The 15839-nt window shown below is 46.7% G+C and overlaps 1 protein-coding gene across 8 annotated transcripts in view; it reads right to left on the reverse strand.

Annotated features, from left to right (window-relative positions):
* Positions 1 to 2294: 2294 nt before the first annotated feature.
* Positions 2295 to 15839, reverse strand: part of CHST8 (carbohydrate sulfotransferase 8) — a 308323-nt gene continuing 294778 nt past the window's right edge. For all 8 annotated transcript variants that reach the window (XM_081963646.1, XM_081963648.1, XM_081963649.1 and 5 more), the window contains 2 exons: positions 9234 to 9271; positions 2295 to 3564 (listed from right to left, as the gene is read on the reverse strand). In XM_081963646.1, the coding sequence (XP_081819772.1) occupies positions 2416 to 3564; positions 9234 to 9271 (1187 nt within the window). In that variant the 3' untranslated portion in view covers positions 2295 to 2415. The remainder of the gene's footprint in view (positions 3565 to 9233; positions 9272 to 15839) is intronic.

Genomic DNA, 15839 nt, shown 5'->3' on the forward strand with positions numbered 1-15839 from the left:
TGCCACTCTATGGTGGGGGAACCTGACTTCCAGTCAGCAGAGGAAAAAGGTGCTATGCTAGGAGGAAACTCTATGATGGAGGAACCGGACTTCCGGTCGGCAGGAGAAAAAGGATGCCATGCTAGGAGGAGACTCTATGGTGGGGGAACTGGACTTCTGGTCGGCAGGAGAAAAAGGATGCCATGCTAGGAGGAGACTCTATGGTGGGGGAACCGGACTTGTGGTTGGCAGGAGAAAAAGGATGCCATGCTAGAAGGAGACTCTATGGTGGGGGAACCGGACTTGTGGTCGGCAGGAGAAAAAGGATGCCATGCTAGGAGGAGACTCTTATGGTGGGGGAACCGGACTTCTGGTCGGCAGGAGAAAAAGGATGCCATGCTAGGAGGAGACTCTTATGGTGGGGGAACCGGACTTCTGGTCGGCAGGAGAAAAAGGATGCCATGCTAGGAGGAGACTTTTATGGTGGGGGAACGGGACTTCCGGTCAGCTCCAGAATTGAACAGGGGGCTTCCGGTTAGTGTGGCACTTTGAGTGTTTAAGGTTGCTGACCCCTGGTTTAACATCTAATGGAACTGCTGGATGAGGCAATCTGTCAGTATGCTAATGATACCCAGTTGTACATTACAACCTTGCGGTCAGACCTGCAGTCAAATTCCTTTTAGGATCTTTGGCCTGCCACACTCTCCATTATTTTACTATGCTGTTTCATTAGTGGAGTAATTGGGAGGGGGAATAGTAAGGAGTAGAATTGTAGAATGTGTAGTTGTCATAATAGAAGCCCAAGGTCATCCTTTGTCTTTGCACCACCTCTGCACCTGACCAGAATTAGATGGGTGGAAATGCCAGCGTGGCAGTGGAAGATTGGACCATGTGATGGACTTGTGGGTGTGGGGCAAGAGGATGAACTTTCAACTGGGTGGGAAACCCAGGAAGCTTTCAGATTTGGGTTTCCCACAGATGTACCAACATGTCTCTCTTAATAAATTGGAACTTTGAGGAAAGCTCTGCCTTGGACTCTGATTTAATTCTGGATGATATTTGGAACACTGACACTTGCATTGGGCAGGTGAGACTGTTGATGTATTTGACCTGGAAGCTGGTTGGGTCTGGGAGCTCTCAGGTTGCCTTGATGCTGACCTTGACTCCCACTCCTCCTCCTCCTCCTCCTCCTCCTCCTCCTCCTCCTCCTCCTCCTCCTCCTCTGATTTGGCTGCTGGAGGGGGCCGGTGGCCAAAAGGCCACAACAACCCCTCTGCAGGTTCAGAGGAGGAGGGTGAGTTTGAGTTGGAAGAGGAGAGTGAGGCGCCAAGCATAGCTGGCTGGGGAATTCTGGGAGTTGAAGTCCACCAATCTTAAAGTTCACAAGTTTGGACACCCCTGCCCTATAGCATTCTAATCTTATGCTTGAAGGGCAATTTGAAGGGCAGGTATTTGTACAGGTTCATCTTGTGTAATAATTGTGCCATTTCCTTGACCAGGAAGCCCTTCAGATGGCCACTCAGGCCCTGGTCACCTCAAGGTTGGACCACAGCAACATGGTCCATGTGGGGTTGGCCTTCAAAACCATCCAGAAGCTGCAGCTGGTACAAAATTCGGTGTTATGAATCACTACTGCTATGTGAGCTTGCCAGTTGGCCTCTGGGTGCCATTCAAGTTATTATTACCTATAAAGATTTTCATGGCCTAGAGCCCACTTAGTTGAGTGACTTTGTGTCTCCAATTGTTTCAGCTTACTGGGTATATCTGGGCTCCACTCAGTGCCGCTGTCTTGTCCTCTGAAGCATTTCTTTGTCAGGTGCCCCCCCCCTCTGGAATAGCCCCCCCTCCCCGAGATATTGCCTGGATGATATCCATCTCTTAGGTTTTGGGAGAGCCTTTAAGACCTGGCTCTGTTCCCAGGGCTTGATGTGCTTGTTATATATTGATGGGGACCTTGTCGTATTTTTGTATTGCTTTATAGCTGTTTTGGTCAGGGTTGTCCCTTTCTGTAGGTTCTAACCGTTTTAGTGTTTTGAAAGCCTTCCAGAGTTTTCACCACAAATATAATGATTAAATTAAATTAAAATGTGCCTTACCATCACGGTGCCTAAGTGATGAAGTGCACCCTGTGATGTGTTAGTGCAAATACCGTCTCTCTGAATTTGTTTTGTGATGTTCCAGGCAAAACAGAAAGGGTGAAGCTTGGATTGTGACACTGTGAGACATACTTTATCAGACTTCCCAACCCTGCCCACCTCACACAGACAGCCAATGGGAGAACTGGAGATTGCTGGGAATATGAAAGACAGATCCACTAATTTAACCTTCTGGTGTAATAAAGCTCATTCACGGAGCTTATGTATCAGTATAAATGTCTGTTCCACAAAATTGCATAGGAGGAGCCCCACAAGGCTGCAACCAGCAGCTCACCTCCACTTAATAAAGGTCTTCAAAAGGCTTTGAGTAATTAAACATTAAATAATCCATGTAATAGAAATCATAACTACGCTGCCTTTGAGAAGGAGAAAGCTGTGTAAAATATTGTTGTGTGATCTGAGTGGTTGTCCTCTCTTCATTGGAATGTCTATCTTTAAACCTAGGAAATGTCAAGTTCTGGGGAGCATTTATCAAATGGAGGAAAAAGTTAGCGTCTTCTTCCATGGTTTCAAATTTCCCAATGAAGTCATAGTCTACTAAGCAAGGACTACAGAGCCTATTGATGTGATCCCAGTGGATGTCCATGCCAACTGGCCGATGCACATCCAGAAGATATTGAATGAACTCTTTGAACTTGACCCCAGAGCCTGTCCTCAGAGCCTCCTTGGTGGCATTGGGGCGATACTTGGAAATAATGGGCCTGCCAAAGACCGGATGGTAATAATTGTTGGGATGCTCAAACTTGTCTCGAAATGCCGACACTAACTTCTCAAAAGGTTCGCGAACAAAGAGCATCTTAGTGTAAGTGCTGAGCCTGTAGTTGATCCCTTTGTGATCAAAAGCATCCAGCTTCTTCAAATAATTCCCATAATGGACCGTGTTGTGCTGAATCACCCTGGTTGAGGAGGCCAGTCCGTTGAGAACCATGAGGACTCTCTTCCAGTTGGAGCAGCCGGCTTTAGGGACTTCACAATATAAAATCCGATATTTATCTTCCACAAATATCCTGGACACGTGGTAAGGGGTGATTACTCTCTTGTTGTTGCTCTTGTACTTGGAGCACGTCTCTCTCATGATGCGCTTCCTCTCTCTCTGGACCTCATACAGGCTTCTCCACCTCAGCTCGTCCTTCGCCTCAGCTTTCAGGATGGGAAGGCCGAGGAAGGAGCCATTCACGGCAATCCGGAGGGGGCTTCTTTTCAGGACAAATTTCCTCCTCCGTTGAGAGGCCCTGGCAGAATTAGCAGCTGAACCTTTCCGCGGTCGGTCTCGGATCCCCGCTGAAGCCTTCCGGGCTTGGTCTGAGCGTTGCTGCTTCACAGACTCCTCTTGCACGGGGTGTAATGAGGCCCTCTGCTTTCCCGCCAGAAAGGGATCGCCTCCATTTGCCTGTGTTTTCCCGCCCCGATCATTGCTTGACGCGCCTTCCTAATGGAAGAAGAAGAACCAAGGTATTACTCAGGGAAGGCAGCATTCATCACAGCTGGCAGAGTTTAATGATGCCAGTCATCTCTACCGTTTTAGTTCAGCCAAACTTCGGCACTTGGAGCCCTGCTTTACACACTGCACTGAGGCTGAGGCGATGGGATTTCCCCCCCTTCCTACTTTTGAATGTGTGGCTATTAATCTGAACATCAATTCTAGAGCTAAACCTGAGATCCCTGCAAGGAAGCAGGTGTCATATTTTCAAAGCTTAGTGTCTATGAAGATTCTCAGTCATCCAGGTCAAAAGGGGTTTTTATTTTTTCAAAGAGGCCATTTATGTTAACAATGAGAAGCCCTCTCCCAATAGAAGGGGAAGGATAAGACCATCCTTTATCCCCAATTTACAATGCAGCTCTTTTGGCTGTTCCAAGAAGATCCCACACCTCTGGTTCAAGGTGACCCTGAGGTGACAGATAAAGTCCCAAGTAACCACAAAGTCCAACCCTTTCCTCGTCCCATTAAACATATCAGTCAAACAGCTGCCCCAACATCTGGGTGAGCACATTCAGCAATAAAGGGGAGCTCAGGTTCCTTCTGGATCAGTTGCTCTGTTGCTAGGAAAACATTTTTTTCTAACATGTTAGTATAAGTAGTCCTCGGCTTACGACCACAACTGAGCCCAACGTTCTGTTGTTAAGTTCACAGCTAAAGTGAATTTTGTCCCATTTGATGATCCCTCTTGCCACATTTATTAACAGAATCCCTGCAATTGTTAAGTGAAGGCTCGCAATCCGGGAGTCCTCCTGGATACGTGGCTTAGTTTAGAAGAACACGTGACGGCTGTGACCAGGGGGGCCTTTTACCAGGTTCGCCTGGTACGTCAGTTGCGCCCCTTCCTGGATCGGGATGCTCTGTGCACAGTCACTCATGCCCTTGTCCTTTCTCGCCTGGACTACTGCAACGCTCTCTACATGGGGCTGCCCTTGAAGAGCACCCGGAGGCTTCAGCTGGTCCAGAATGCGGCCGTGCGGGTTATCATGGGTGTACCTAGGTGGTCCCATGTCGCACCCCTTTTAGGCGGCCTACACTGATTGCCGGTTGTTTTCCGGGTGCAATTCAAGGTATTAATTATGACCTTTAAAGTGCTCCATGGCTTAGGCCCAGGGTCCCTGCGAGACCACCTACTGCCACCAGTAGCCTACTACCGTCCAGTGCGATCCCACCGAGTTGGCCTCCTCAGGGTGCCGTCGGCCAGGCAGTGTCGGCTGGTGACCCCCAGGGGGGGAGCCTTCTCTGTGGGAGCGCCTTCCCTCTGGAATGAGCTGCCCCTGGAGCTTCGCATAATCCCTGACCTCCGGTCCTTCCGACGCGCCCTAAAAAGTTGGCTTTTCCAGCAAGCCAGCCTGGCCTGTTAATTTTAACTTATTTTTTAAATGTATTGTCTTTTAAATTTGGTTTGTTTTTTTGGATATGTATTTAATTTTTTAAAACTTTTGGGATGTGTTTTTTTTTAATGTTGTACACCGCCCTGAGTCCTTTGGGAGAAGGGCGGCATATAAATCCAAACAAACAAACAAACAAACAAGTTAGTAACATGGTTGTTAAGTGACTCTGGCTTCCCCATTGAATTTGCTCATCAGCAGTTTGCAAAAGTTGATCACATGACCCCGGACATTGGTCATACGTCACTTTTTTCAGTGCCGTTGTAACTTTGAACAATCACGAAATGGACTGTTGTAAGTCGAGGACTCCCTGTATTTTTCTGAACCCTGCACTCTGAAACACTAGAGGACAGATCTTGAGGTTCTATGATGAAGCAGTTCATCCAGCAGCCTTTTGGATTCCCAGACATACGCTAGATGTCACATCATCCTAGAGGACATGGCAGGGTGTCATGGATCCACCCCCAGGTCCCAGAGGTGAGGTGGGTGAGTTTGGGTCTGCAGAGGAAAGCTTGGAGCCAATTATTGGTCAGGATACCAATTGGTCAGGCTTGGAGTGTGCTAACTGGACGGAGCAGCCTCAGCTGGGTCAGTCGGGGTCTGGATGGGGGACAACAGACTCAAACTCAACCCCTCCAAGACTGAGTGGCTGTGGCTACCGGCACCCCGGTTCAGCCAGCTAACTCCATCGCTGGCCATAGGGGGTGAACAACTCCCCCCTGTGGAGCGGGCGCGCAATTTGGGCGTCCTCCTAGATGCCCGGCTGTCTATGGATGACCATGTGGCAGCCGTGGCAAGGGGGGCGTTCCACCAGGTTCGCCTGGTGCGTCAATTGCGCCCCCTACTGGACCGGGATGCCCTACGCACGGTCACTCATGCGCTGGTGACGTCTCGCCTGGACTACTGCAATGCCCTCTACATGGGGCTTCCCTTGGGACGCATCCGAAGACTACAGCTAGTTCAGAACGCAGCCGCGCGGGTGATTATGGGGAGCTCAAGATACTCCCATGTGACACCTCTCCTGCGCGAGCTGCACTGGCTACCTGTGGTTTTTCGGGTGCGTTTCAAGGTGTTGATTACCATCTTTAAAGCGCTCCATGGCACAGGACCCAGTTATCTGCGGGATCGTATCCTCCCGCACACATCCCTACGACCAATCCGCTCTCACAGGGAGGGACTACTACTGGTGCCGTCCACTAGGCAGTGCCAGCGGGCGACGCCTAGGGGTAGGACCTTCTCTGTGATGGGCCCAACCCTCTGGAATGACCTCCCCCCCGACATTAGAACTACCACTGACTTCCGTTCCTTCCGTCAAAAATTAAAGACTCACCTGTTTCGATTAGCTGGCCTGGCACATTCTTAGTTTTTACCTCCCGATGGATATATTTTAATGGGTAATTTTGGGTAATATTTTAACTCTTGGGTTATTAGAGTTTTTAATGTACTATATTTATTATTCTATAAACAGTCTTGCAACCTCTTCCACCTACGTATTTAATTATTTAACTGTTTTATGTATGTATTTTATAACGCATTTTAGTGACTGTACACTGCCCCGAGTCCCTTTCGGGAGAGGGGGTGGTCTATAAATACGAATAATAAATAATAAATAAATAAATTGGATGAGTGACAGGCGAGCAGGTGAGACACAGCCACAGTCTGCCAGGAGGCTCCAGGCGAGAAGCTGGAGCAACTGCTGCCCTTCAGCAATGACGAGGAAGTGGAGTCCACACCTCCTCCTGATCCACGGACACATAGAGCAGAGAGAGAAGACTGGCACAAGGCAGGCAGCTAGAAACTCTTTGTGTGTGTGTGTGTGTGTGTGTGTGTGTGTGTGTGTAGCAGGGCAGCACAGAGTGTGAGGAGAGGAACTGGCAGGGATATCAGTGTAACTCATGTCCTGCAGCCAGTTGGCAAAATAGCCATGGTGAGTTGTCCTGCATCAAGTTGGCCTGGATAGTTGCCTGTGGCAAGTTGCCCGTGGCATGCCAAGAAAGTCAAGATAGGGACCATGGTTGTGTGATTGAACTACTAGCACTTTTCTACATGTATTGCACAGAGGAGTTGATTGTATGGCCAGAGTTTCCAGCTTGAATTTCTTTGTACCTCCCTCCTCTTCCCCCCAGGGCAGCCCTGCGAATATCAAAACTCTGCCCAGTCTCTGTTAATCAAAGAATGGTTGTGTTCGCACAACACATTGGACCAGCCTAAAATGGGGTAATTTGTAGGTAAGAATGTTGTGAGAAACAAGCAACTGATGTAGCACATTTTGCAATTGAGACAATCACATTAAGTTGTCACAAGAGTCCTTTGCTTGGTTATGATGTTCTTGTTGGTTATTTGGGTGTACTGTACAATTAGTGTCACAAGCTGTGAGTCTAGCTACTCACTGTTGAACAGAAAAGATTTATTTAGTTATTGGATTGACATGGTTGCATAATTCACAAAAATGCAACTCTGCAGCAACAAAAACCGAGTATAACAATTTCCATTTCTTTCAGACAAAGGTTTGAATTATGGTAAGTCAGGTTTGTGTCTGAATTTCTCAGATGTGTGAAATAAGGCAAACTACTATAATATGTGCCAACTTGAGGATGCTATTAGGAGTAAAATGTGTATATATTTTGACACAGATTGCTCCAGCCATATTCACTTTTCCTTGCAATTGAAATCTTAACAAGGTTTCTGGAATATACATGCATTTCTGTTCATATTTTTCATATGTGTGCTTGTGTATGCTTATCCATATATCCACACTTGGAATATGCATCTAAGTTTGGTCACCATAATATAAAAAAGATGTTGAGACTCTGGAAAGAGGGCAGAGAAGAGAAACGGAGATGATTAGGGGACTGGAGGCTGAAACCTATGAAGAACGGTTGCAGGATTTCTAATCTAGTGAAAAGGGGAGACATGATAGCAGTATTCCAGTATTTGAGGGGCTGCCACAAAGAAGAGGAAGCCAACTTTTTTCTCAAAGCACCAGAGGGCAGGACAAGAAACAATGGGTGGGAACTGATCAAGGAGAGAAGCATCCTGGAATTAAGGAGAAACTTCCTAACAGCGAGGAAAATTAACCAGTGGAACAGCATGCCACCAGAAATCATGGGTGTTTCATCATTGGAGGCTTTTTAAGAAGATACTGGACAGCCACTTGTGTAAAATGGTAAAGGTCAGGTGTATCAAACTGAAGGGCACGGCCTGCATCCAGCCTGTGGGGTGCTTAGATCTGGCCCACAGGGCCGTCCTGGAAATAGTGAAGGACGTCTCCCCGGTGCTTCTGCCAGCAAAAACGGAGCTCCATTTTTGGCTGCGACAGCCTCCTGCAGCCGTCTGCCTGTGAAAATGGAGCCCATGCGCAACACTCCTGCTGGCAGAGGGCTGCAGGAGGATTCCCCCCCCCCCCCAGCCCTGCCTGGGCCACCACAAGTGCCCCCGACATGAGTGACGTTTAGCTGGCCATGCCCCACCTGTCCCCCCCCCCCCAAGGTCAAACACAACCCTGATGCGGCCCTCAATGAAATCGAGTTTGACACCCTGGTATAGGTTCTCCAGCTCAAGCAGGGGGCTGGACTAGAAGACCTCCAAGGTCCCTTCCAACTCTGTCATTCAATTCTGTATGTATGTCTGCCTATCTGGTTATCTAACTTTTGATCAATTGCCTGGCAAAATTAGGAAAAAATTCACAATTGGGCTGATAGCTAATTAGAACAATTGACGGCAACCTGTGGTTTGCATTGTAGATGTGTATCCCCCTGCCAATTCCCCTCAGCCAACAGCTCTCCCTTGCAATTATGCCAATAATAGGGGGAAGGAGGGGTTTCTTTGCATTATTCCAGCCGATTTCCAAAGGCCGGACTTGATTTCCCTGCCCCTCTTCCGCAGAGCCCTTGGTGACTGCAAAGTGTCAGCAGGGGGAGCCTTTTCCCCAACTTCGTTTTCATTCAGAAGGAATTGGGCATCTGAAGAAGTTTCTGATTAACCAAATTGGATGCAAAACATGGTTATATGTGGGATATTTCTTGTGCTTTTGACTTATTCAGCTTAGGCAACTTCAAAAAAGAAAAAGAAAAAAGGTATATTTCAAAAAGTGTATTTGAGCAGCCTTACAAATCCAGAGGTGGTAATGAGGGAATTCAAGGAACCCTCCTCCCCTCTTCAGGCTGTCTTCCTTCCCCTCAGCCTCCCCCACGGAGTTCGGAAAGGAAAGGAAAGGAAAAGGTAGCTTACTCTTTTAGCTTCCTGAGATCCCTGGCCGTATCTCATTCCTAAAGAAAGAAAAGACAAAGGATTGTCACAAGGGGGAATCTGCACAAAACCTTACATTCAATTTCACCTGGTTGGCCTAGCGTGGTGTTTTCCACCGCAGGCAGTCCCCGACTTACAACCGTTCATTTAGTGACCGTTTGAAGTTACAACGGCACTGAACCAAGTGACTTAGGACCGTTTCCCCACACTTGCAACCTTCGTAGCATCCTCGTGGCTGTGTCCCGAAGTTACGTGATCCCCTTTGGTGACCTTCTGACAAGCAAAGTCAACGGGGAAGCCGGATTCACTTAACGACCGTGTCACCAATGTAGCAATTTCAGTGGTTCACTTAACAAAGGTGGCAAGAAAGATCCTGTCAACCCTGAAGCTGGCCTGGCCGCAGCCATTTTGAGGCCTCAGTGTTGCCACACTGGAGCTGAGGGGTAGGAAGAGGGGATTAGGGATAGCTGGGGTTGTGTAGTCAGAACAAAATACTTTCTCTTGGGAACCAAGGACGTTCTCACACCTGGTCAGAGGAAGGAGGAGTGATGTCACCGGGCAACCAGATGGAGCTGTGATTGGACCATGTGACTGGTTGCTTTGAGAAGGTGAAAACCTTTTGCTTTTAATTAGGTGAAAATCGTGGGACCTTTCAGAGTCGGTTTTCACCAGATCTGTGCCAATATGATCTTTCCAATAAAGGTATTCTTTGAGGAAGCTACTTGCCCTGGAGAATTGCTTGATATGATTCTGTTACTTGGAACCCTGACAGGTTGTAGAATGGGGCAAACTCACTTAATAAATATCTCAGTTAACAACAGAAATGTTGGACTCCATTGTGATCATAATTCTAAGACTACCCTATTTTTCATTCTGTAAGACAGTGTTTTTCAACCTTGGCAACTTGAAGATGTCTGGACTTCAAGTTGGAGTTGAAGTCCAGACATCTTCAAGTTGCCAAGGTTGAAAAACACTGCTGTAAGATGCACACACACCCCCAAATAGAGTGTGGAAATGTTCGTGCATCTTATATTCTGAATACAGCCATTTTTGGCCTCCCCAAACCCTGCCCCCACATCCCATTTTTGTGAAAAATGGGGCCATTTTTTTTTTACTAAAACGGAGGCTTTTTTTGCCTTCCCCCAGCCCTGCTGAAGCCTGCAAAGTGCTGCTGGGGGCTGAGGGAAGGCAAAAACTTTGTTTTCTTACTTACCTTCGAAATCCTGGTGTGTCTTTTACCCCGGTGCGCCTTATAGTCCGAAAAATATGGTACCTCTTTTAGCTGCCCCCACCTTCATTTTCTATTTCCACCCACTCCAATCTTCTGCCCTCAATCCTCACTCTTCCCCCTGGGTGGGCTTCCAAAGGGGTTGGTGTTGGTGGGGGGCATCCCACGCCAAGAGGACAGGGGCAGAGAAGAGAAAACAAACCCAGAAGGAGATCAATCTGGAACTTCTTAGGGTTTATTTTTCTTGGGGATGACACTTTTAGGAAACAGGCAGCTCGCTTGGTATAATCGGTTGCTTTAACAGGAGCCATCTGAGCTTCTTTGGAAAGAGCTCTCTGCCTTCTGTCTTTTTTTCCTAAAGCAAGTGCCAACTTGCACAGGGTGCTTCACAGCAGTACACATATTCACAGGAAATCCGTAATTGCAACATGCTGTACGTGGGGCTGCCCTTGAAGAGTACCCAGAAGCTCCAGTTGGTGCAAAATGCAGCGGCCTGCATGGTTTTGTGCAGAGCCCAGTGTGCACATGTATCACCTCTCCTGCGGGAGTTGCATTGGCTGCCGATTTGCTTCCGGGTGAATTCAAGGTACTGGTTGTCCCCTTTAAAGCCCTTCATGGCTTGGCACCAGCTTATCTGAGGGACCAACTCTTGTCGGTCACATCTACCCGACCCACCAGAGCGTGTTAGTTTTATTTTTTTATATATGAGGTTGTAAGCTGCCTTGAAAATCATCATGTGTGAATAGGCAATATAAATTTCCTAAATGAATAAATAAATAAATAATGGTGCAATCTCGCTTATAGTTTAAATGTAATGTGAACTTCCCCAAAGCATCTCTGCTCCAGCCATGTGGATTCATCTCATCACCAGAGATGAATTCCTACCAGTTCGGCTGAACTGGTAGTAACTTGGCGGCCTAGGATGCTGGAACTGGCAGTGACCCAGGCCTGCCACGCCCCCAAACCGGTTCTCTCGGCAGCACTGTAGGTGGCGCCATCGTGTTTCTGCCTTCTGGGCATGCACAGAGCAAATTTTGTTGCACTATGCATGCTTGTGCCGCGCGCATCAAGTGTGCGTGTCCCGTCCCTGAGCGAACTGGCAGTAGTGGCAGCCGGAACCCTCTTCAATGCGGCTGCAGGGGCTTCGTCTGGGCCTGTTTAAGGCTGGAGAGAGGACCACAGAGAACGTCTCTTCAGAGGTGGGTTGCTCCTGGTTTGGCCCGGTTCAGCCAAACTGGTAATGGAATTCAAGCCTGGGTCGCATCACCGGCAGTGACACAGGCTGGCCATGCCCCCAAACTGGTTCCCTCACCACTGCTGGTCCACCGCCTTTTTGGTTTTTAGTGACTGCCCGTGTGCAGTTCACTGTAAATTGTTCTCCACATGCATGAAGAACAGGGCACGCTGGGGTTGCGAACCAGTAGTATAACTGGCAGCAACCCTCTCCTGACGTTCTTCCCAATTATGCTCCACACATTGCCCCGGTACTGATTCACCCCTTGGCCATATCGCCTCCCCACACTATCCAGGTATGAAAACAAAATAAAAGTACTAGGCCAGTGTTTCTCAACCTTGGCGACTTTAAGTCCTGTGGACTTCAACTTCCAGGATTCCCCAGCTGGGGAGAAGTCCACAGGACTTAAAGTCACCAAGGTTGAGAAACTTTGTACTAGGCTCTGCAACTCAGAAAAAAAACACGTTGTTTTGAAGCAGCAATTAAGTTGTATCAATTGATCCCACAATTTTAATCAACCGAAGAGAATGGAGACGTACAGAATTGCCCAAAGAATCAAAATGAATTTAGATGCATCTGATCCAATTTGATGGTTCAGCTTGAAATCCTGATTCAATTCAAGAAATCGATTCAATTTGGGGATTTGATCCAATGACCTTTAAATTGAATTGGCTTTTGGGAGAGCTCTAAAACCAGGATTGGTGTACATACTAACTCACCATTTATTGAGGTCCCTCATTGAAAAACCTGTGAGTAAACTTCATAGTTGCAAGGATGGAAGGCTTGTCCTTTATTTATAGATTTCTTAATTCTTCAGGAAACAGAAAGTGTAAGAATCAATGGGTGATTTCTTTTTTTCAGTAGAGGGAGTGAAAATTGTTTCCCTCAAGAATCTGTGTTGGAATTAGAGCTTTTTTAAAAAAAGTGTTTCAAGTGTCCTGACTTGGGGATAAGCATGGAATTGGTCATACTTGCAGATAACATCAAAGAGTTCCGGGTGATGAAGCCCAAAGGTGATTCCATCACACAATGTCTTTAATTTCTTTTTAACTTTTGGGATGTGTGTTTTTTAATGTTGTACGCCGCCCTGAGTCCTTTGGGAGAAGGGCGGCATATAAATCCAATAAAAACAAAACAAAACAAACAATAAACAGGCTCAATGGATTATGAGCAGTCTTTAATTGGGCAGGAAAAGGCACAGTGTAGGCACAGGCAAATCCGCCCTAAAGATTTTTTGGAAAGGGACTGGAAATGAAACTGCCAGTGTTGTAAAATCCTTATACAAATCCATGGCATGTTTACATCTAGAATATGTTGTGAAGTTCTTGTTGATAAAATGCAGGTGATCCTCGACTTATGACCACAATTGAGGCCAAAATTTCTGTTGTTAATTGAAACATTTGTTAAGTGAATTTGGCTCCATTTTACGACCTTTCTCGGTCCAGTTGTTAAGTGAATCACTGCAGTTGTTAAACTAGCTAAGTGAATCCGGCTTCCCCATTGACTTTGCTTGCAAAAGGTGAACCTGGGGACACTTCAACCGTCATAACTACGAGTCAGTTGCCAAGTCTGAATTTTGATCACATGACTCAGGGATGCTATAATAGTCATACACGTGAAAAATGGTCTTTAGTCACTTTTTTCAATGCTATTGTAACTTTGAATGGCCATTAAACAAACTGTTGTAAGTCGAGGACTACCTGCAGAAATGGGACAAGTAGAGAAGCAGGCTACAAAATGAACAAGGGCTCCAAAACCCTTGGAGTTCTTTTGCTTAAAAGGCGATGGTGTGAATAAAAACACGCGTTGCTTAGAGAAAGTGAGACTGAGCCAAGGATCAACCAATGAAGTTACTCAGAAGGCAATTTAAAACAAATTAAAGGAAGTCCCTCCTCAATATGCCACATAATTGACTGGTGGAATTAATTATGACAAGATAGGATAATGGCCACTAGTTTAAAACAAGTGGTCTGAAAAGCATAGGAGTTGTGGACTCCTGAGGGCAGGGAATGTGATGGGTAGGTCTGGGGTTTGGGTCCATGATGGATGGGTGGATTAGGACCTATCTCATTGACCTCATGAACTGCTGAGATGACATTTATGAGTCTCCGAGGTATGACCTTTCAAAACAGACCACTCACCATTCTGTGTTCTTGATTCTTTGTTCTGCTGTTTAATTCAACCGGTGCAGCATTTCCCTTTAATTTTCTTTTAGGGCTACAGCCAGCAAAAATAGAAGTTGCTATTCCCGACCCTGGAAAAATCTGCCTGGACTTTGTCCATCCCCATTCACTCCCTTTTTAATAGAGAGCTTTATGCAAGCATAGAATTAGACAATTTGATGCTTGCATAAGGCTCTCTACCTCAAGCAGGTGAATGGAAATGGACAAAGTCCAGGCAGATTTTTCCAGGGTCGGGAATAGCAACTTAGTGGACCAGAGAAATGCTGTGGATATGATTGACTTGGACTTCAGTAAGACATTTGATAAAGTAGACCACAACCTACTACTTGATAAGATAGAAAAATGTGGGTTAGACAGCATCACCACCAGATGGATTCGTAACTGGCTGACCAACCGCACTCAACGTGTAGTCCTCAATGGAACTGCATCTACATGGAGGGAAGTATGCAGTGGAGTACCCCAAGGCTCTGTTTTAGGCCCAGTACTCTTCAACATCTTCATCAATGATTTGGATGAGGGAATAAATGGGGAACTCATCAAATTTGCAGATGACACCAAGCTGGCAGGAATAGCCAACACTCCAGAAGACAGGCTTAAAATACAGAAGGATCTTGACAAACTTGAACATTGGGCACTATCTAACAAAATGAAATTCAGTGGTGTAAAAAAGTAAGGTTCTCCATTTAGACAAGAAAAACCAAATGCACAGATATAATATATACCTGGCTCAATAGTAGTAATTGTGAGAGGGATCTTGGAGTCCTACTACACAATCGCTTAAATATGAGCCAACAATTTGCTGCAGCTGCCAAAAAAGCCAACACAGTTCTAGGCTGCATAAGCAGAGGGATAGAATCAAGATCACGTGAAGTCTTAATACCACTTTATAATGCTTTGGTAAGGCCACACTTGGAATACTGCATCCAATTAAGGGACTGGAGGCTAAAACATATAAAGAACGGTTGCTGGAACTGGGTATGTCTAGTTTTATGAAAAGAAACACTAGGGGTGATATGATAGCAGTGTTCCAATATCTCAGAGGCTTCCACAAAGAAGAAGGCAAGTTATCTAAAGGACCTGAAGGCAGGATATGAAGCAACAGATGGAAACTAATCAAGGAGAGAAGCAACCTAGAACTAAGGAGAAAGTTAGAACAATTAATCAGTGGAACAACTTGTCTCCAGAAGTTGTGAATCCTCCAACACTGGAAGTTAAAGAAGAGATTGGGCAACCATTTGTCTGAAATGGTAAAGGGTTTACTGCCTTAGCAGGGGGTTGGACTAGAAGACCTCTGAGGTCCTTTCCAACTCTGTTATTCTGTTCTGCTCCAACTTCCATTAAGATCTGTGTTTCTAATTTTCCAGATTTTTCTGGAGCATCTTCCCAGACCTCCCAAGAAAGAGAGCCAGCTAGAGATTCACGGGATCCTGTTGTGCCCCAGAGAGCCCATCAGAGAATCAGGGTGGCAGGTGGCCGATTGCAGTGCATGAATGGGGATGACTTAACAAGGCTGGGATGCCTGATGTTTAGCACAAGGGAGAATGCGACTCCCCCCCTCCGCTCCCTCCTCAATGGATGTGACTGACATTAAGCAGCCTCGTTTGTGCACCTCCTTAGAATAGATGCTGCCACTTGTCATTGTCAGAATTGCCTGGGGAAGCCTCCGTTTAATTAACGAGGACCTGCAAACGCCGACTGTCACATGATAGCAGGAACATCTCTTGGAAAGCAAAGCTCAGTCCTAGCAGGTGAATTTCGACCAGTCCGATCAGGGCCAGGAGGGGAGGCAGAGAATCCCCTCCTGGGCTGTGGGAACAGATTCAAATGGTGATGGACAGGCATGGGGTGAGGTGGGAGCCAATGAGGAAGACGTCCCTATACTTAATACCAGTGGCCTGTTCCGACTCTTTGAGCTCATGCCCAGACCCTGGACTGGACAGTGG

This window comes from Natrix helvetica (genome assembly GCF_964273705.1).
Source record: "Natrix helvetica genome assembly, chromosome: 10".
In the NCBI taxonomy this organism is placed as follows: Eukaryota; Metazoa; Chordata; class Lepidosauria; order Squamata; family Natricidae; genus Natrix; species Natrix helvetica.